Source organism: Corvus moneduloides, chromosome 4 (genome assembly GCF_009650955.1).
Source record: "Corvus moneduloides isolate bCorMon1 chromosome 4, bCorMon1.pri, whole genome shotgun sequence".
Lineage (NCBI taxonomy): Eukaryota > Metazoa > Chordata > Aves > Passeriformes > Corvidae > Corvus > Corvus moneduloides.
The window spans coordinates 13,869,873-13,891,145 of NC_045479.1; the positions used below are offsets into that span (position 1 = coordinate 13,869,873).

The 21,273-nt window shown below is 40.5% G+C and overlaps 1 protein-coding gene across 6 annotated transcripts in view; it reads left to right on the plus strand.

Moving 5' to 3' along the window:
• The window catches only part of ITPR2 (inositol 1,4,5-trisphosphate receptor type 2), a 245,710-nt gene that overhangs the window by 90,922 nt on the left and 133,515 nt on the right, over window positions 1-21,273 (plus strand). For all 6 annotated transcript variants that reach the window (XM_032105470.1, XM_032105472.1, XM_032105471.1 and 3 more), the window contains 10 exons: window positions 1,504-1,697; window positions 4,009-4,141; window positions 5,034-5,091; window positions 6,629-6,794; window positions 8,718-8,891; window positions 13,453-13,542; window positions 13,699-13,824; window positions 14,893-15,015; window positions 16,487-16,687; window positions 20,099-20,350. In XM_032105470.1, the coding sequence (XP_031961361.1) occupies window positions 1,504-1,697; window positions 4,009-4,141; window positions 5,034-5,091; window positions 6,629-6,794; window positions 8,718-8,891; window positions 13,453-13,542; window positions 13,699-13,824; window positions 14,893-15,015; window positions 16,487-16,687; window positions 20,099-20,350 (1,517 nt within the window). The remainder of the gene's footprint in view (window positions 1-1,503; window positions 1,698-4,008; window positions 4,142-5,033; window positions 5,092-6,628; window positions 6,795-8,717; window positions 8,892-13,452; window positions 13,543-13,698; window positions 13,825-14,892; window positions 15,016-16,486; window positions 16,688-20,098; window positions 20,351-21,273) is intronic.

A 21,273-nucleotide genomic window follows, 5' to 3' on the forward strand; every position in this document is an offset into this window, starting at 1 on the left:
CCTGTAGTTTGACTTCTAGGTTTTTTTCCCTACATCATGCAAAGTCAGAAGTACATTTTTTCCCCTCTCTTTTGTAGGGACTTGAAGTATTATTTTCAAAAGACTGATTCAGAGTGATTGCACACCAGACCAGATGCGGAATGGGACCTCAAACCTGACACTAATCTGCCTCATTCACTTTGAAAAAGTGAACTCTTTGTGTGTTTCCCTTTTAAAGTCAGGGCTGAAGGCATCCTCTTTCCCTACACGCAGTAGTTGAGCTATATGGATTGAAGAAAGAAGGGAATAAGAGGAGGATTTTGCCAACAAAATAAAATCCAGCCTTGGCTTTTTACAGCAGATTATCTGGGAAGAGGGTCTCTTCAGTGTGAAAGCTTGGCCATGGCATGGTGATTAAAGTGTACTAAGGAACAAATACGAACTATTCAGGCTTCTCTCAGCAAAGCTACATTTCCTTCAGTCTTTTCTTCGCCCTTAGCATAGTCTAGGTTTTGGCACTCTTCCTGTGAAGAGATGCTGTCATTCCTTTCCTTTCCTCCATTCATTCCTATCTGTACTTTGCAAGAAAGGAAACTAATTCATGTAGGTAGGTAGCACGATATTCTCATGCTTTCTTGTCCCCACCCTTGCAAGGAAGTTACTGATTCACTGAGATGCTTTTCCCATCAAAATTCACCATAAAGACCAGTATAATCTGTGGGAACAGATGGTATTTCTTGGTAGATTTTACAGTGATAGGTACCATTGCAACCAGACTGGACAAAGGTTTCATCACGTAAGTGTAAAATCATTTTTTCACTCATGAATAACTTACAAAGGACACTGTGATTACAGATACCTGTTTGACCTTCAGGACAGCCTTCAAGCCTGGCATTCTCCTGGGACTTTTTTTTGAAGGGGGATGGTTGGCTGGTTGTGTCAGTTGGGTTTGGGTTGTGGCCTGTCATTTGAACCACACAGAGAGACTGATCAGACTGACATAGCCTCATCTCTTTACTCTCTTCCAATGTGTCTGCAAATTGCAGCAATAGATGGTATTAATAAAATACCAATAAACATAGTCAGGTAATGGAATTGCTTGCCTAGGGATGCTCTGTAATACTGGATATGCAACACTCAGTTTGCAAATATTCTTAAAAACAGGTTAAACAAACCTCTTTAAGAAATTGTCTTAGATGTGGATAATACACCTTCAGGCAAAGGAATGGTTGAGATTTCTTTAGCTCTACTTTTTGTCATTTGTTGAGCATATTAACAAATGGAAATGTCTTGGCATATTTACCATCTATTGACCTGTAAGAAGTGATACCTTGGAAAATCAGCGTAGAAAGTTTCTGCCTAATTGGGTAATTTGCATGAATTCAGGAACTGAGGGCTTCTTTTTCAATATGCCTCTTGAGACTGGAAAGGGGTTTGACGACATGGGGGGGTGTGTGTGACATCTAGCTTTGTAAACGTGCTTTACTCCTAGCAAATATGTCTGTGTTTTTGTTTAATGCACAGGGAACAACGTCATGAGGACCATCCATGGGGTAGGAGAGATGATGACTCAAATGGTGCTGAGCAGAGGGTCTGTATTTCCCATCAGTACCCCTGACATCCAGCCAAGCATTCACCCAAGCAAGCAAGCCAGCACTGCAGACAGTGAAGATGTGATCGTAATGGACACCAAATTGAAAATCATTGAGATTTTGCAGGTAGTAATGAGGGGTGAAATATTACACAGCAGTCATTTCACGGTTCTTTATTCACCCAGTGGCCAGTTCTGTTACCTGCATTCTTACTATTCACTGGGCTGCTCATTGTAGAAATAACTCTTTGATATGAGGAAGGGTGCTCCTCTGTGTGAACAGCTGTACAGTTGTGGTCCTCACCCTGTTGTAGCAACTTCACTTTTGAAGGAATGGGATGCTGCAGAAACTTTCTCAGTGTAACTGTGCAAGGACAGAACTTGTCCTCTAATCTGCCTCACTAATGTTTCCTGAAGACAGCATGTCTCTTTCCAGTTTCTTTCACACTCATTTTACACTGGAGTGGTTGCTTGATTTAAGCATTTGATCCCTCTGTTGCAGTAGTTGGATGAAGGGCAGAATTGGCCCTGGCCCCACTGAAGTTGTGCGAGGCTGTGCACTTTCGAGGCGCATTTAATGCATTTCAGATTTCCAGTGTTGGGCTGAGAACAGTCTGTGGGCTGCTGTGGTTTTCTCCCAGCTGACCTGACAAGCTGTGTGACAGCAGCCTGCCTCCTGAGATGCAGTTTTCACTTTGTGCTGTTAATGAAGTGGCACACGTTTGCTCTGTATCGAATCCCAGATTCTGCAGTGCTTAGGCCCTGAAGGAATGTTTCAGTGTTTTCTATAAATTCTCTGGATTTGTTGGTACCAATGTCACTTTTGAAGGATTCCATTTGTTCTGACTGCTCATAAATGATTTAGATGACTCTAATTACTTGTCATCTGAAAGGCTATCAATTGTCAGAATATACTGAATACGGCATTCTTTGGTTCCAGGCCTCCTTTAGTTTAAAACTTACAGTGAAAGACAAAGTGTTATGAAGTTATATGACCTAAATAACACCATTCATGTGTATTGCTTCTCATTTTCATTTGTTTTTATGCCTGAATTTCTCTCCATACTGCCCTGCTTTACTGGTTGATGCCTAGGAGGATGATTCCAGGACCTTGTCCTGTGCATTCCCTGAGGGAATCACATTTTGTCTCATCTTTCCTTTTTCACAGCACATTCAGTGCAAGAGCACTCAGGATTGAAGAACACTAAATCCTAATTTCTTACTTAATCTGTGGTTTGTTAATTAAGGATTAGTCACATGGTCAGATTACTTCAGATAAGCAAGTTGTCATATGCTGGGTGAATCGCAGTAAATGTGCATGTATATGATCCTAGCCCACAAGAAATAGAAAATAATTCAGTTTCATTTAAAATGCAATGAAGAAGGCTTAAATTAAATCATATTACCTTTCATTACTGTGTTATTAGTCTCAAAGGCGAGTAAGGATATTTTAGATTTATTGTACTAACATGCATAGCAAGTACAATGGTGATTAAAGCTATTCTATTCTCTGAAATATTTTGGTTGATAGTAATTTAATTCTCAACATATCCTATTGCTTTAAGTAAAGACTTTTTAACTTATGATTTCTATTCTGCCCTCAGGCAGAATTAAACAGATGGTCTGATAGACTTAGTCAACTGTACATGGACTTGGGAAATTTTTATTTTTAAAAATCTTGCTTGTACAATTCTGGGGTAACTTAATCATGGAACCAAAATAGACAAATCCTATTACAGTGGGTCTGGGAAGCGTGTTTGGCTTTAGCTGTAGATCAAAGAAACAGGTTGCCACCATTTGCTAAGTCACCTTTCAGATCACCTGTCACCTCAGCCTTGGAAACTCAGCATATGTCTTTCATCCCCACTGGTTGTAAAATATGTTAAATGATCTTAAAGGTGTTTGATTATGTGCTTGCATTTCCTGTGGGTAAGAAGCATCCATGTGTATAAGTGTCAGCCCATAATTTGATACTAATGCTTCCAGTCTAGTTATTTTCCTCACTATTCCAATATAAAAGCAGCACTTCCAGCTCTGAATTAGGATTTTTCCTGTATGAGTTTCCAGTTTCACAGCTGAGGAACAAAAGGGCATTTGTCAGACATCTGAGAGAGTGAGCCTTGAGCCTGTTGTGCCTTGCTATCTATCCCACTCCACTCCTTGGCTTCTTGGGCCATTGGAAGTCCAGCTGTAATGTGAAATAGTTGGTGTCTGCATGGGTTTGAAGGTTCTGATCTGGCTCTCAGGCAGTGAGGACAAGGCAGCATGTTGGAGCCCCTGGACACAACCAGTGGTACTCAGCAATCCACAGGGCAGAGTTCAACATGTCTCAGTATGGGCAGGGTAAAGAAAGAAATCACAGAAAACTGGTGAATGTAGTGGATTGTTTTTTCATAGTGGACTTTAATAAATTTACTTCACTGTTTTTTTCCTTGTAGTTTATTCTCAGTGTTAGACTGGACTACAGAATATCCTACATGCTGTCTATCTATAAGAGAGAGTTTGGGGAAAACACTGAAAACGTTGATTGCTCTACATCATCCCCACCTGACACACCAGGGACTGCCTCAGGTAAACCTTGCTACTTCCTTTCAATGAAAAGTAATTCTGGGTAGGCAACTGCGAACACTGAGCTTAACTGCAGCACAGAGACACAGGCTGCTGCAAGTTGAAAAGCATGTGAAAAAATAAAAATCTTAAGGAATTCCACAGATTTTTTTTTTGCTGGCCTGTCCTCCTCTAACAAAAAAGTGATTCCTTTTTCCCCACTGATATTTTGTTCTTTTATGTGTGCTCTTCCCAAAATACTGCAAATGGAGAATGGGGATGGATAAGAACAGGTTTAAGTGAGGTGAATGGGGTACAGGAATGATTTGGTTTTCCAAGGAGTCTTCCCATGCACACAGAAGTGCTCAAAAGGTTTGTGTGAACGCCTGCAAGTAGGGGAGAATTGCTCTAGTTGGAGATGGGCACATGTATAATACAGGGGTACTAAAGTCTTAAGTAATAAGTTATATTAAAGCCATTCTAAAGCAAAATGATGGTGTGGGAAGTGGTTTATGGTAAATATTCTAAAGTTCATGTATATGCTTTATTGGGGTTGGCTCATGTAACAAAAAATGTAAAAGTTTGATAATCTGTGTCATTTGTGGGTCACTGCTGGTGGCTAGTACAGCTCCTAGCACTTTGTGGCTTTGGTTCATCACTACAGTTCTCTTCCTCAGGAATAGTAATACACAATTTAACTCTGCCCTATATCCTGTTTGTTCTCTGCTACTCTTGCAGAAAGCAAGTTTTGCGTAGTTGGGGAATGACTAGGTAGACCTTTACTTGATACCATCTGCTCTAAAGAGGAACAGAATTCCATTTTGCTATGCAGATTAAATGATGATCACTGGCTTGCTTTTTTTTTTTTTTTTTTTTTTTTTTTTTTTTTTAATTTTTTCTTCTGATTTTTTTACAGCAATTGTTCCTGACATAGATGAAATTGCAGCTCAGGCTGAAACCATGTTTGCTGGCAGGTATATTCTCTGAAGATTCACCTCTATGTATATTTATATATCTTTTTGTTAACATATATATTTCTCATGGACTATCTCTGTTTATTCTGGGCTTATTTGCATAGCCCTTTCTCTTCCTTTGCCTGCTTGTTATTTCATAAGCTGTACTTGAACAGAAATGTGCCAGGAAAGGCCTGGATTTCAATCAGGCAAACAGCCCAGCTGGCCTGGATGGCTGTGGGATTGGCAATGACCACCCTCTTAGTTGTAAGAGAGTTGGTAGAAAGTTTTTATCATGTTCCCAAAGGCAGCTGGGGAATGGTGTACAGATGTATTAGGCTAATTTTCTGTTTATCTTATAATGCCTCACATGGGTGCTAAAAAAAGACTCTTTTTCTGGTGTACCTTATGGTCACAGCCCCAAATTTCCCGGATCAGCAGCTTGCTGTTGACCCCCAGTATTTTTCATAGACCACACGACCTGTTGCCATTGCTCTTGGTGTTCAAACTCACTGGGAAAACTGTGTCAACAGTAATCTCTCCTGTGACTCCTCAGTTCGGGAGTGGACCACTTGCCATGATCTCCTGGACCACCAGAGGCCTGTAGATGACAAGTTATGCTTGCAGAGTTTAGGAAGGGATTTCAGCTACGCTGTGAACAGATAAAAAAAAAAACTTATGGAAAACACTCACACTGGAGAGTTATTACCATTATCACTATATTGGTTTAATTTTACGGGTATAATTATAATTATACCAGTAAAAATTAATTCCATTTAGACAAGGCCGTAGACTTTAAAGTTTTTCTTGGAGCTGAGGAGAAGGATCTGCAATGTGGGCACTGTGATCTTTCCTCTCTCAGTCCCTCATGCATTCTCAATCTTTACCAGCACAAGTAATGCCTCCAGGCCCCTCCTGAACTCCCATAATGTAAAACAACACACAGCCCTTGGCATCCGCATCTTTAAAATGAACAGAGAGACTGAATGGTTTCTTGGAAACATTATTTCTGCTTTGATATGTTAAGTGTAGATCTTCTTTCTGCGTTTCCACATTATGAATATGATTCCAGAAATATGGTGCTTTTGGCAATTCTTGCTATTTTTGATCATATTTTTTCTTAAACAAAATTTTAATAGCAGCTGAAAAGGGAAGGAGTGAAAAGGAAAGGGTCAAATTAATCTCTGATGAAATGCAGTTTACTTCATTTAATTTGGATTGGGGATGAGTCTGGCTCAACTTATCCATGACATAAGTGAATGCTTTTGCACTATAGATTTTAATCACAATGTTTGACACATTTCGTAGATACTTACTTCTGCTCCACAGTGTCCATTCTGGTACCAGATTGCTGCAACAGCACGTAACTGTAGGAGAGAAGTCCTTATAAAATACATTGAAGTCATATTTATAATTTCCTTCCTGCAGCGTATTTGATTTGGTTTTAAGAGCTCTGTCAAGTGAAGATTGTGTGTAGAGGCATGTTTATCTCAAAAGCTTTTATTTTTTCTTATTTACTTGACTTTATTTGGTCCTTTTCCCACCATTTCTGTTGCAGAAAGGAGAAGAATGCAGTTCAGCTTGATGATGAAGGGGGCAGAACTTTTTTACGTGTCCTCATTCACCTCATCATGCACGACTACCCCCCGCTGCTCTCAGGGGCTCTGCACCTCCTATTCAAGCACTTCAGCCAGAGAGCAGAAGTTCTGCAAGCATTCAAACAGGTATGGATGGACTGGGTGTTATCCCAGGAAACTGAATGCGGTGAGCCTGTCCAAAGGCTGCTCTGCTACTTAAATTGCTGTTTGTTGCACGACTATGTAATTTCCATAGAGGCCCAGTATCAGCAGACTTCTTTGGCCATATGTGCTGGTGTATATTATAGTTCTGTGCCCCCAGAAATGGTTATTTCTGGCACTGCATCCATTAGGGAAAACGTAGGTCCATGGTGAGCCTCTCCCAGTGATCCCTCAGGGACAGAACCAGGCCTCATGTTTGGCAAGCAGTCTCCCCGTGTCAACAGTGAGACTTCCCTGTCTTCAGGGCCACTTAGGCCGGGTATTGTTATTTTGTTATTCACCTGGTGCTTCTAATTCTAATTCAGGTGTGTTTGCATGGGGCTCCCCTTCCTGATGCACCTATGCCCAAATAGCAGGAAGGCAGGGATAGAGCCAAACCTGTTTTCAGCTTTTATTCTTTCCCTCTGGTGCACGTGCAGGCTCCATGTGTCCGTGGATTAGGATGGGGAGATCTGATGTCATGGGGCTGCATGACAGAGACGCCTCTGTTACGTAACCCTTTATAACATATGTTGATAAGACCATCTGATGCTTATTTCAGGAGCTCGGTAGCGTGTTGTCTCATCGTTATGTAAGATGGGGAGGTTTCTCTCCTGCGCAAACAGATCAATGATAAAGACCTGAAAAGCTTTTGTTTAATGTTTTTGTTGTGCAGCATAATGGCCTCCCACCAGGTATTTAAAGTTAGGCTGTGCTAGTTAGTTGAATAAATAGCTGTTATTCCCAGGTAAGCAAGGACTGAGTTGCTTAATGTGTTTTTGTGAAGGATGGAAAAGGCTAATTGAGAAATAAACAAAAAAGACTGTAGAGCACATGGAATAAGAATGCCTGCAGTTGAGTAGCATTCATAAATTCTGTAAAATAACAAGGTTTTGCCAAGCCAAGAGAGATGATTATGGTGAAAACTTCATATTACAAAATAGTGAATATTTGCGCGGATGTGATGTGGTTTTAAAAAGAACATCCATATCAGTGTTGTCAGTGACCTTAATCTTTTACATGAGTATGATTTCTTAATAGTGTTTATTAATTTACTGTAAAACTGTTAGTTTTTTGGAATATTATCTTCATTAATAATCTTGGGAGAACAGAGAGTGTTACAAAGAAAGAAAATGTGTAGGTCATGCTAAATCAAGAACTACACATAACAGTGAAAAAAACCCAGATAATTTGAGCAGTACAGAAAAAGGAAAAAATGAGATTAATCTTAATAAGTGGCAACCACTCAGATAGTGAGAAATTCAATGAACCTGAAAGTCAGTCTGTCAGCTATATTCAGAGAAGTTTTTCTAAGCTGGCCTAACAGTACTAAAGTCTGTTATTTTTCAATATTTGACTATGGTGGTGTAGGAGATGATTAAAATTGCTGGCCATTCTGACTTTTCTTTGGATGCCCTGATCCCTTGTCATACCATCCTTTTTTTTTCTTTTTCTTCTGAAGTACAGTGCTGAAGCATTAGCTGTTTCTAACTATTGCTTTAATAATGTGTAACTGTATTGATTTAATACCATGAGCATCATAATCAGTGCATCAGAGCTCACTGCACAGAACTCAAGAGCCTGTAAATCTCCTGTGCTGAAAATGTTTTGCAGTGTATTCAAGAAGGTGAGAGGATGTTGTGAAAGATATAACTATCCTGTTTTGGGCAACTACAGCCTCTGGCTCTGTTGAAGGTTTTTTGATGAATGGGGGCTAAAAGCCTGTGTGTGCCATGTTTCAATTGCATAGGGAAGGTTGCACAAAGCACCTGGAAAGAGACGCTTAGAATGGGAACTGTCAAGAAAATTGCCCAGCCATAAGTGCTGGTGCTACTGCTGTAATAGCTTTACAATTTTCTCCATTTCCAGGTTCAGTTGCTGGTGTCCAATCAAGATGTGGATAACTACAAGCAAATCAAGGCTGATCTTGATCAGCTACGTCTGACGGTAGAAAAATCTGAACTGTGGGTTGAGAAGAGCAGCAATTATGAGAGTGGAGAGGTGGGCGACAGTCAAACCAAAGGGGGAGAAGAGCCAATGGAGGTGGGTTTAAAGCCTTTGCTGTCAGAATTGTTTCAATATTGGTAGGTAGTTTAATGAACAGCTGCAAAATCATGGTCTGGTTGAGCAAAGTGGCAAAGCGAGAATGTGAAGTATTCTGGCTGAGCTTCAGGAACTGACAGGAAAGGAAATAACACCTCTGTTATCAATGGGTTCAATATTCTCTGCTGCTGCTTTCAGTAACTGCATTCTTATGTCACAGAGCTGCCTTCCTTTCTGGGTGCAAGCCACAGTGTGCAGCAGCACTGTGGGAATAATCTGGGAGTTTTGTGCTGGCAGTTGGGTTGACTTGCTGGAAGAAAAGAGTAGACAGTGTCCTGCAACAAAGGGAGAGGAGCACAATCAAACCTATGTTTTCAAACATCACAAGTAATTCCACTCTTCACCAAACATGAAATTGACCTGAGAATGTTGAGATTTTGTAGGTGAACTTATGTCTTAGTTTCTTTGGCCCTTGTCATACCACTTTCTCAGGATATACTCTGATAGTGAAGCTGTGATTGAGGTTTGTGGCATAAAAGTAGATAGAGTAGGCTTTCCCACCAATATTTATTCCCACTTTCCCATTTTTATCAGAGGAGGTGAGGAGAGATCAACAACTGCAATTTCTGACACAGCATTTTCCTTGTTCTCTTTCCTGGTGTCAAGAAAGATGGGTAAGGAAGCCACCAGGGAAGTAGAAAGCCAAGCAGAGGTTGTGCGTTGTAAAGGCCACACATTAGGAAAAAGCTGGAGCCATGGAGAAGAGAGAGGATGCTTGCAAATGTCTGTGACACACACGGGGCCTTTTAGATGGAAAAGCAGATTTTTGGTGGCTTCATGCAGGGGCAAATCCAACAATTCAAGGAAGAATCCCAAATTCTTGCAACAGTGTAGGTCTTACTCTTTCTCTGAACTATCTTAGCTGATGTTCTGACAACACATCTTTAGTGGTGTCAAAACTAGGGAGGAATCTGGAGCTGGAGCTTAAGTATGTGGTATTTCCTTCTTTCTTTCCTCAAGCACAGCTCTAGTAGGAAAGAAAATGTTCCTTTATGTATTTAATGAACTGAAAAGGTAATGGAGAAATAGAAAACAGGATTGCATCAGGATTACAAAGTTTTTTAGCTGTAATACATTTTTAAAGTGTAATTTATTCCAGTGTGTAGCCCTGATAGCAAGGAAACTCCAGGAAAAGGGGGCAAAACAATGTGTTTGAAACAGAGGCATCTCTCAATGGGATATTTTGAGTGGTTTTTTTCCCATGAGGCACCTGTGGGTCTGTATGGCTTAGCAGTGCTTCAGTAGATGCACAATATTATCTCTAGCAGATCAGAGAGATTATTGTATCAGAGCAGTAATATGTAATCTCCTGGTTAGATCATCTGCTGCTAATTCCCTGAGAGCTCTGCCAGGTTACCAAAGCTCAGAATCTTGTCCATCATTTTTTTCCCCTGCTAAATTCTTCTTTAACAGCAAGGAGGTGTTTTTACCTGGCAAATAAGTAATATTAGATAGTCAGTACTCTCTTTGAGGCCTTAAATCAGATGTAGGGGGTGTGATGTTGAGCATAATCTGCAACATGTGAAGCAGGTGGCTAGTTTAAGTAGATAAAAATCCCATGAGATCCACGCTTCCTTGGAATGGATACTGGGTATTCAGAGCTGGATGAACCTCTAGGTCTTTAGGGAATATGCTTCATTTGCCTGTGTTTAATTTTTCCCAAACAACATTAAAGTGCACACAAGGACTTAAATGATATTCCAGAATACTCTTATGTTAAGCCCCAGTTTCTGTTGTCACATGAAGCCTGTTGAAAGATCTGCATAAGAGTTTAAAAATATAAATTTTTTTTTTGCCTGAGTCTTCCTGGGTAATTGTTTTCACCTTAGTATCATAACCTGTGGGCCTTTTTTTTCTTCTTTTTTTAAGTCATATGACTTAAATGGATTTGAAATGGACAGAAATGGGATTTGTAGAAAAAAGGCCTTGTTCTTACAAAAGTATCCAGAGTTCTCCACAGGAAAAATGGCAGATCTTACATCCATGCAGAACTGCCTTGATAGGGACTGGAGATCAGAGTTGGAAAGAGTACTTCAAGTTAGGTCAGACATAAATGAGACACCAATAGGGTTAGGAAGAAATGCTGAAGTTGAGCTCACATAAGAGCCCTGCTCGAGAAGGGAAAATCAGATAAAGCCTGTTCACTTGGTTCTCTCTAGGAAGGGTGTTCTGGGTCTGTGTAGCTACCACAGACCATGGAAAGTGTGATTTTTATTGTCTTGTCCCTGGAGGATGCTTTGGTGGTGTAGCACCAGAAACACAGCTCTGAGGCAGAGAAACAGGCTCAGTGAAAGGACTTTAAGATGAAGCTGCAATAGTGGCACTGACAGAGTTCCTCATCTTTGCCATCTGCTGAGAAAGTCCAGTGAGGTTTCAGGTGTTCTAAACTTTCAGCACCTGTAAGCACCTGGTGTTCCCTTACTTCCTGTCTTTTCTGGTCTGTGGCACCTTGCTTTGGTTCTGGGAATGTTTGAACAAACATCATGTATAGGTTGAGGTTGTGAACTGAGAATTCTGCGTGTCCCTCATTCCCCTGGTAAGGAAATACAGCCTATGGAGGGCAAAGCTGTGCCATGGGGACACTGACAAGGGCCTTGCACTGCTGTCCTGCTGGGATGAGGGAGACTATTCAGTGGTGGGGAACTGCTCAGAGTGAGTGCTGGAATCTGGGTCTCCATGGGGGGCTAGCAAGAAAGGATCTAAGACTGATGCAGAGTGTTATTCCAGGAATTTTATAGAGTGAGGAGGTAGCCTCTTTCAGAAAATAAAATCTCCTAAAGGTAGGGAACTCGGGTGAGAACCTTGCTCACTGAGATCTCTATGCCTGCCTGTCCCCTGTGGAAAAGTGTGACGGAGAATGTCTATCATGGGGCATAATGAGGCCAGATGTGCAACTGAGTGTCTTGGGGATCCCAGTGGTGTGATTATCTCTTGGTAACTACATCCCTGGCATACTCTTATGGGTTCAATAAACAATTTCTTAGTTTGTTAAGAGAAAGGATAGATTCAGCAGTTTCATACTGATCAGGACTTCCAGGTAAGACATATAGTTCACATGGATTATAAAACTACTTTGATGGAGGAAGAATGCTGATACAACTAACAGGTAGATTAATCTTGGTTAACCCACAATCCCAGAAGGGAGGAGGGTGGTTAATTATAGCAAAAAGCCTGAAATATCTCCCAAAGTATTGATTCAAACAGCTAGAGAGATGGCAGCCTGCATACTAACAAACCTAAACAAATAAAATCCACTCTTGTTACATAGATCAGCATGGCTGAACAGCAGTGCTGACACTCTTATAAACAGCTTCCATGGCCAAGTGGTGCAGCTGTTCTTACCTCACTGGAAATTAGGACCAGATGGGATTTATAGAACTCCTTAACTTCACCATCAGCTAAGGAAGTTCAGAGAGAGGTTTCAGGACATATAAACATTCAGCTTGGCGTGCACATGTGTGTTTTAGTGTATTTCTCTTTTCTAAAACAGTAGAAAGTTTGAGGACACAATGAAACTCAGAAGTGCACCTGTTTCTTCTTTTTTTTTAATGCTGTTACACTGGTTTACATCCTTGTGGTCATACTGTGAGTCAGTCTCAAGATCTGCTACAGTTTTTCTTCATGCTTCATAACTTCAGCATCCAAAGTCCAATATTTCAATTTTTTTTTGTTTCCAGTTAAGAAAGTCTTACCACAGCTGACAGCAGAAAAGCCCCCAACACTGCCAGTATTCTTAGTGGCAGTATTTGTGTACATGTTCTCCCTTGTTTTGATTGAGAGATATGCATGGAAAGGTGCGTGGGTGTTGGCAGTTCCTTGCTGACTTGATTTCTCTTATTTATCATACCCAGCTGGGGCTTTCCAGGAGCCAGGGCCCAGAGCATACGGCGTCATGACTTGATGCTGCAGTTTAACATATGGTTCCTGTTTGTTTTCAAATCTTTTCCTGCATCATCCAGAGATAGAGGCAGAAGCATCCCCTTCGTGGGAGGAACGTCTCTAATTTCCACATGCTACTTGTTCCTGTGCTGTTGAGAACTCCACCCTGCTTAGCTGCAGAGCTTGTCTTAAGCTCTTTCTCCAGACTTTTTAGTGTTCACATACACAGAATTTGTAATCTTTCCAGCTGTATTAACAGATTTTTGGAACGTGTGATCACTACTGAAATACGCTTTTGGTCCATGTTCTCGCAGTATTTAAATTCCTTGGTGTGTCTAGTCTGCAATTTAGGGACATACTTTCGGAATGATCAGAAGCATGAAGACATAGAGGAATTGCCTCAAATAATGTTGGAAATTTGAAACAAAGGAAGGACTTGAATGTAAAAATCTTTTCACTCACTGGGCCACTGGATAAAGAATAAATGAGTCTTTATTATCTGTGTTATATCAATTCCTTATGAGCTGCTGTAAAACTTTGTCACTTGCTGCTATTAAATGCAATTTGTTTGTGTTGAGGAAATTGCAATAAATCTCCACTTGTCATGTGTTCTTTCTTACAGGAGTCAAATATTTTGAGCCCAATACAGGATGGGACCAAAAAACCCCAGATAGACAGCATTAAAAGCAATAACTACAATATTGTTAAAGAGGTTAGTATAGCTGCCAAGAAACTTGCTTGATGAGTAGATTTAGTAATTATTTTGAAGGAAAGTGTCTTTGTTTGGTTTTGTGCAACATGACTGGTTCTTTTTTTGCTTGCATGCTTATTTATTTGTTTGTTTGTTTGGTTTTTTTTTAATTTATAGATTTTGATTCGACTCAGCAAACTTTGTGTTCAGAATAAAAAATGTCGGAATCAACAGCAGCGTTTACTGAAAAATATGGGCGCCCACTTGGTAGTCTTGGACCTCCTGCAGATCCCCTATGAAAAGGTTATTTTCCTAATTTTAGTGGTAGAGAACATGAACTCAAGGAAGGGAAAGGCCTTGGCAGGCCCAAGAATCAAAAGGAATATTTTTTAAAAGCTGATTTGTCAGCTGTGGTACAAACATGAAATGATGACGTTATTTTCTACCTTAAGAATAGTGAGTTTGGGCTCAGTATAAATATGGCTGCCTGCACAGTTTTATTTAAAATTTAATGTTTACTGCCTTGGGTACCTGGATGTCACAGCACTGTCATGCCTGTACCCATTCCTGAAGCAGGCAAACCTTAGGACCAAAAGCTTTCATGGATCAAATCTCAAATAACTTGTTTCTGTGGTGGATATCTCTAACCTAGTTCCTCTTGCCATTTTTTTCACAAGATAAAGTTATTTGGTACTGATTTGGTGGAATTGAGCATGCAAATGAATGAACTAGATAGGCTTTGAAAGAGCACATTTTCCTAGGTCTTCTAGGAATCACTGAGAGGAGGTAAAACCTCTGCAGGGCTACATTTTCCTGTGTGTTATGTTACAGACACTGGGTTCAGCTGTCGTCAGTAAAATAGTGCTTGTCCATACAGGTGGTTCATCAAATCATACTTAGAATACTCCATGAGAGGAATATAAAATGGAGATGAAACTAGAGATATATTTGTGTGGGAGAACGTGTATGAACACATGCACACATACATCTGTTTCTGTATGTAGCTATAGAAAAGCCAAACTTTTGCCAAGACTTAAAATTAATGCAGAGAGACATTCTTGGTTTGTTTTGTTTTTTATTTAAATCAAGTACCTTAGCACTTTTTTAAACTAGGAAATTATAACCACACATGAAGAAATGTTGCTTTGATTTTGTGCTCCTACCTGTGACTCCCTATGGTCATGTTGATTCAGAGTAAGCTGCTAATGGACTCTGAAGGAAACTACATCAGTTGCTTTTGCCAGAGGGAGAATTCCTGCCCTATAAAGGCTCAGGAGAAGTGGTTTGCTCCTGGCTGAATTGATATTGTGTGGTTTTAACAAGTATGTTTAGGTACAACCAGCTGATTTTGTTTGTCCTTTCTTCCTGCAGAGTGATGAAAAGATGAATGAAGTTATGAATCTAGCCCACACTTTCCTTCAGAATTTCTGTCGAGGAAATCCTCAGAATCAAGTTCTCCTCCACAAAAATCTCAACTTGTTCCTAACTCCAGGGGTAAGTATTTCACTTGAAGTAGAATATGATAATCGGAATTTAATTTGGGTTTGCTGAAACATCCCAGTGCTAAATAAATAATTTCACTAAATTATGCCTCCCCTTCTCTCTCCTCTCTCATTTCCCTTAGTGTTGCTTTTTATGTCATTGGCTTTAATGTTGCCATTTTAAAAGTGGAAAACAAAACCCAAAAACCTGCAGGGTTTACTGGAAGGATCTATGAATATGTGTCACATCATTGTGTTGAACTTGACTCTGATTTTATTCATCCTGACTCACTCAGTGATGGATTGTAAAGTCAAGGCAGAAGATGCTGTGCCTGCTGTGACCTTGCATGACAACAGAATCAGACCCAACTAATCTAAAGTTTGACCTTCTATTAAATCATTGTTTTTACAATACACTTTTTAATCACAATCCCTTTGTATATATTTGTGTGTGTGTTTACAGACATATTCATATAGAATGACACTTGCTCAGTGGATCTACTCAGTAACACATGCTTTTATAAGAAGGAGTTGTGAGTATGAGGATTGCAGACCCTGGCCTGTGCAAATTAGGAACCATTTGTTCTGTTGTTTTTCATTTATCTCTTTTGTGACATTAGTGAGCAGCTCTTAGCTGACCACAGTGGGAACCAGAGCCTGGATTCCATCACATCCAACACTGACACTTGGGTGCCAAGTGTGGAGCCAGCTTGCCCTTATATTTCTGTTCTTTTGAAGCTGATTTCCTAATCATCCATCCCAGTTACTGTTCTTTTGTGCACATTGTGGAGCAAACTTGATGTGGATTCCTTCCAGATGACCCTAAACAGACATGTATACTGTAGGAGCACACCTGACCCTCAGGAGCCTTTAGTCCAAGGGAGCAACTTGGACCAAAAGCCCCAAGAACGCACAAAGTCTGGGTGCTGTGTCCTCAGCAGCATCCCTTCTTGCTCCAAATCTGTTCCTCTTGTTCCATGCTGCTCATGGATACACAGTGCTAGGCTCCCTCTGGAGTTAATATGGAAAGAGAGATTCTCTTTGAGACTGATCAGGCTGCATGTGCAGGGATTTGCCTGCTGGAAATGCCTCCTCTGTGAGCCCCAGAGAGAGCCAGAGCAGCTCATCATCTCATTTGGTGGCCTCATTGCAAAGTTTGGTGGTGAGTGGGACCAGTGTGGTGTCAGGTGTCTCATACTCCAAAGCCCCTGCAGAGTGCTCTAGCAGTGTAATGTGTATGTGTGTGTGTGTGTTCACCTTCCACATGGACACAGGTTTGGTTTATGCCCACTTTAGGACTGTTTGTACTCATAGGGAAATGTGGAGAAATCCCATCAAAACTGGAAGCTGGACCCTGAGATCACTGAAAAGGATTTCTCCAGTTTCCCTTTACCAGTGAGCCTTCCTCTGCTTGAGAATCCCGTGCCTCTCTCAATTTCAAAGCAAATCTGCTCTGCTCATGAGGCTGTTTTTGATCTGTTCAGCTCCTGGAAGCTGAGACCATGAGGCACATCTTCATGAATAATTACCTCCTGTGCAACGAGATCAGTGAGAGGGTGGTGCAGCACTTTGTGCACTGCATCGAGACCCACGGCCGGCACGTGGAGTACCTGCGATTCCTGCAGACCATCGTGAAAGCAGATGGCAAATATGTGAAAAAATGCCAGGACATGGTAATGACAGAGGTAAGCAAAGGCTTCACATGTTAATCACTTGTGTATTTTGAGGCTGTTTTTCCTGCTCTTGATACCAATGAGATATAATGGCATCCTCGCTTTAGAATTTTAAGCAGCGTCACAAATAATGAATATTTTAGCAGACGTTTTTGGGAGTTTGATCTAATTTTGTAAGGCCATCTGTATAACTACTAGAAAGAAAACATGAGTGTTAGCATGGTGATACAGAGATGTCTATTTGTAGAGGATGTAGCATGGAAATCTCAGAGTTACATAAACCTTCATTTTCCTGTAATGTAATTTAGGATCATTTTTACCCACTCTTGTGGCACGGGTTTGCCATATAAGAGACTCTTACCTCTATGGATTTGTCTAAATAGTGTTGTAGACCTTTTTTTTAGCATGTAGCAATTCTAAATTCTAGTTTCTGCCTTTTTTTGTTTTGTTTTATTTCAGAGGATTTCTGTGAGGGTCAGTAGAGCTGCTCTAGCTTTAACTAGCTGGATTCAGAGTCTGACCCAGTAAATTCCACCAAGTGGTTTGTAGACAATCTTTATGCCAATAGATTTCCTAGGAAAATACCTAACTGACTTTCTCTGCAATTAGGATTTGATATATTGTAAGCATGATAAATGAAGTCTTCAACTTGCAGACACTTGTGCATTTAACTGTAATTATGTTAACAGTTCCTTGAGATTAATAAGTGGGTAAAGTTGAATATGGTGAAAAGTCATGGTAGGATTAGAGTCCAAGGAACATTTTTATTTGCTTTACAAAGCGCTTTTTTTTTGGCTTGGTTTGGTTTTTTTAAGAGATGTCTTCACAAAGAAATCAGAGATAAGCTTTAATTTTTTGTGGTATGAATAAAACTAATTCCCACTGAAATTTTATTCCACAGCAACAAGAGGAAAAACTTCTAATTAAGAAAGTAAAGCTCCTGCCTACATGGATAACCTTTAATGAAATTCACCTCAACCTTTTCAATTTGAGTGAAGTATTTTAACATGCAATATCAATTACAAGCCTTTGATTTACATAATTCAAACACTTCTTGTGCCTTTGTGGTTTTAGATTTTTCTGCTTCCACCAAAGGCTCTTGTAGAGGGTTTTTTTTAATCATCAAACAAAATTTTTAGATTTTTCTCAATTGAAATATATTTTGCTATTGACCTATAGTACCACAGAGATAAACTGTCATATTGCATTTTCAAGCTGACTCCATGATGAAAGTAGAGATGAACTTGGATATGGGATTCACATCATAAGTCCTGCAGGAACTTCCTGGGGGGAGGGAGCAACCCTGTTTTGATGAAACAGGGTAACATAATGATCAGTTTTTCAAAAAGTAGGAAATTACAGGTAAGTAATTATGATTTCTTAGAAAAGGATGCTGATTGTGAAACTTGAATGGCACTTGAATGGCAATCCACTCGAAAGGGAACAAATGGTTGGAACTTGCCACAGAGTCGGGACAGTTTCTCTGTAGACAACTGAGATGTACTCTGTGACCTTAAACAAATGATGTAGCTTTTCCTGTGCCGCCAGATGGGGCACATAAACAATTTACCACAAGACGAGATAGAATATGACTGTGCAGCTTGCCTCAGCTCCTCCTGCATTTTCTTTCACCCACAGGAAGTGGGTGAAACTCTGTAGCTTATTCCTGTTTACTGGGAGTGAAGGATAAACCTCGTATTTACACATTCTAGAAAGTGCATGCAGATGAAGGCATGGCAAGAGAATACTGTCATCAAATACATCGGACATCCCCAGTCTGGCTGATTCCCTTGTTCTCATCTCCTTGGTCTCCATGTCTGCAATGATATTTACCAACCTGAAAGGTTCCTTAGGGCACTTTTTCTCATTACAAGCAGGCTTTGAGGTTCCTGCAAGAACCCTGCCTGTCAGTGCAAACACTATTACAGAAGGGAAAGCAGAGTTTACTTTGAGCCAGATCAATGTGGCAGCAGAGTTTTCTATTACCTGTAGTATTCTGGAGTAATATTTTGTAGAGCATCAACAGCTTCTCCAATACTGACCAGCTTTATTATATTTCCATAGAATTCTTAACTTAAAATATACTTTAGTGGCAGAAAATGCTGCTGGGTTGTTTTGTCCTAAGCTCTTGTCCCTTTAGTTTTTTTTTTTTTTCCTGTGCTGTGGATTGTCCAGAAAATGTCTGAAAAGTCATGGGTATAGAAATACTTTACAAACTCAAAGATAAATGAGAAATAGGAATTGCAGGAAAGACTGAATTCACAATTCACTCCAGCCAAATGTCAAAGTAAAAATAAGCAAGAAATGGGGAAAGCACAAACAGAAAAGCTGTGAATTCAAAATTTGAAGTGTTGAAAACCCTGGAAAGTGTAATGAAATGTTTCTTGACTTTTCATTCTGGGAGACTAATTTTAATTCCTGTTCTTGCTGCTTTCCCATTTCTTAGCAGCTCCAGCAACCTTTATGACTATCCTTGAATTGAGTAAGCTGGGATTTCACATCACGTATGGACTGGAATAGGTCAAGTGCCTAATTCACAAAATAAGTGCGATTTTCGAGCTGCCAGGGTGTGTTCTGTACTATGAGGGGGTTTGTGGGAGCTTATTTTCACCCACATTGAGAGTAGATTGTGCTTCACAGGACAGGGATGGAGAGAGGATTCCAAACAGGGTTAGAGCACAACTCTTCAGTGAGATGTGCTGAGATGGGATTGCCAGCATCCAGTGCCACTCTGGATCCTCTTGAGATGAGCAGAGCACTTGTAGAAGAGTCAAATATTTATCACATACACCAGTTTTCTGTTAAATGAAAGTGCTGGCATGACACTGACAAAGTCATGACCCACCTGCCAAATTTGCACAGGGTGGGAAGAATCCCTCTTTGTTTCCAATGCTGAGCAAGGGCGGGGAAAAGCTGGGTTCAATTCTGGGTGAGGCACAAGTTTTCTGTGTGAGGCAGCGTGGAAGATTTAATCTCACTGCACCTCAAGTGCCTATCTAGGAAACAGGGATAATAATGCATCCTGGCCTCCCAGTAGGAGGTGAGGATAATTAATTAACTTTACACAAACATTGAGATGGTAGGAATAATAAGGATGGTATGCTGTCTTAGGTAAAGACAGAGCTACAAAGGAATTAAACTTCAAATTCTCCTTGCATTAGTGCATTCCTTGGTGAGTTATTCCAGATTTGCACTTATGTTGACAAGAGCAGAATGCCTTGGATATTGTTTTGACATGTTCATTTGGCAAACCACATCAGAGCAAATTTTGTTTCGTTGTTTGGGTTTTAGCTGGAGAGTCTTTGCATACTTAAATTAAGAAATTAAGAAAATCATAGAATCATTTAGGTTGGAAAAGACCTTTAAAATCATCCAAAACGATTGCAGCGCAGGGTGCTCAAAGACTTGTGATCTGTTTCTCAGCTGATAAACGGCGGTGAAGATGTGTTGATATTCTACAACGACAGAGCATCCTTCCCAGTCCTGCTGCAGATGATGTGTTCGGAGCGAGACCGAGCCGACGAGAGCGGGCCCTTAGCGTATCACGTCACTCTGGTGGAGCTGCTGGCCGCCTGCACGGAGGGGAAGAATGTGTACACAGAGATCAAGTGCAATTCACTGCTGCCCTTGGATGATATAGTGAGGGTAGTGACCCATGATGACTGCATTCCTGAGGTACGATTCACGGCAGGAGGAAGCAGGCGGTTTTAGAAACCCAGACAATGCTTTGTTTTTGTTGTTTATAATGTACTGACAAGTTGAATATTTGCACAGGAAACGGGATGGAAATGGGCAGTGCTTCTTAATGGGAATAAGTGAGAAAGGATAGACAGTATTTATTCCACAGAAAATTCCTTGTCCTTAATGCTTTGTTTATCAGTTTTTCAGACACCTTTTTTTGTTTTGGGTTTGCCCAGCCATTGTCAGAGTTTCATGCTCTCCTAACTTCTGGCTGAAGTTGTGAAAACCCAGCTGAGTGTTAGGTCAAGCCAGTGTTTTGCCACTGCCTGAATTTCTCGGAAATGATGGGTAAAATTCTGTCCATGCTGAAGTCAGTGGGAATTTGGGTGAAGTCTCATTAAACTCAATTGCAGTCCTGCAAATGTTTTTATTCACTGCATATGAGGGCACAATTCTGCATGTGTCATGCTAAAGTAGGACTGTGATATTACCTGGTGCAAAAATGGGGCTCAAAACAACAGAACTGGGGCCTGCAGGAGTTAAAACTCCCTCTGTGCCATGAAAATTGCCCTTGTGATCAAATGATCCTATTACTAAAAAGAATATATTTGCTTTGCCCAAAAGTTCCCCTTAACATTAATTTCAACAGATGGTAATTAGAAAAAAAAAGCCCAAACAAATGAAACCTAAAGGTCTGATCTGAGTTTTCTCTTCACTGCATTAAACATATGGAACTACCTCATCTCCTTTGACCGTGACAAAAAATTTTCAGTGCACTTACATATGTTTATATTTAATCTATACATTTTGGGCACTGGATATCCATTTTTATGCTGTGCACATGCAGACTTGTCATGCCAGAGAGGAGTGCAACTGCAGTCCTCCTCCTAAGCCTTGTGCTGTCATTGCTGCAGTCC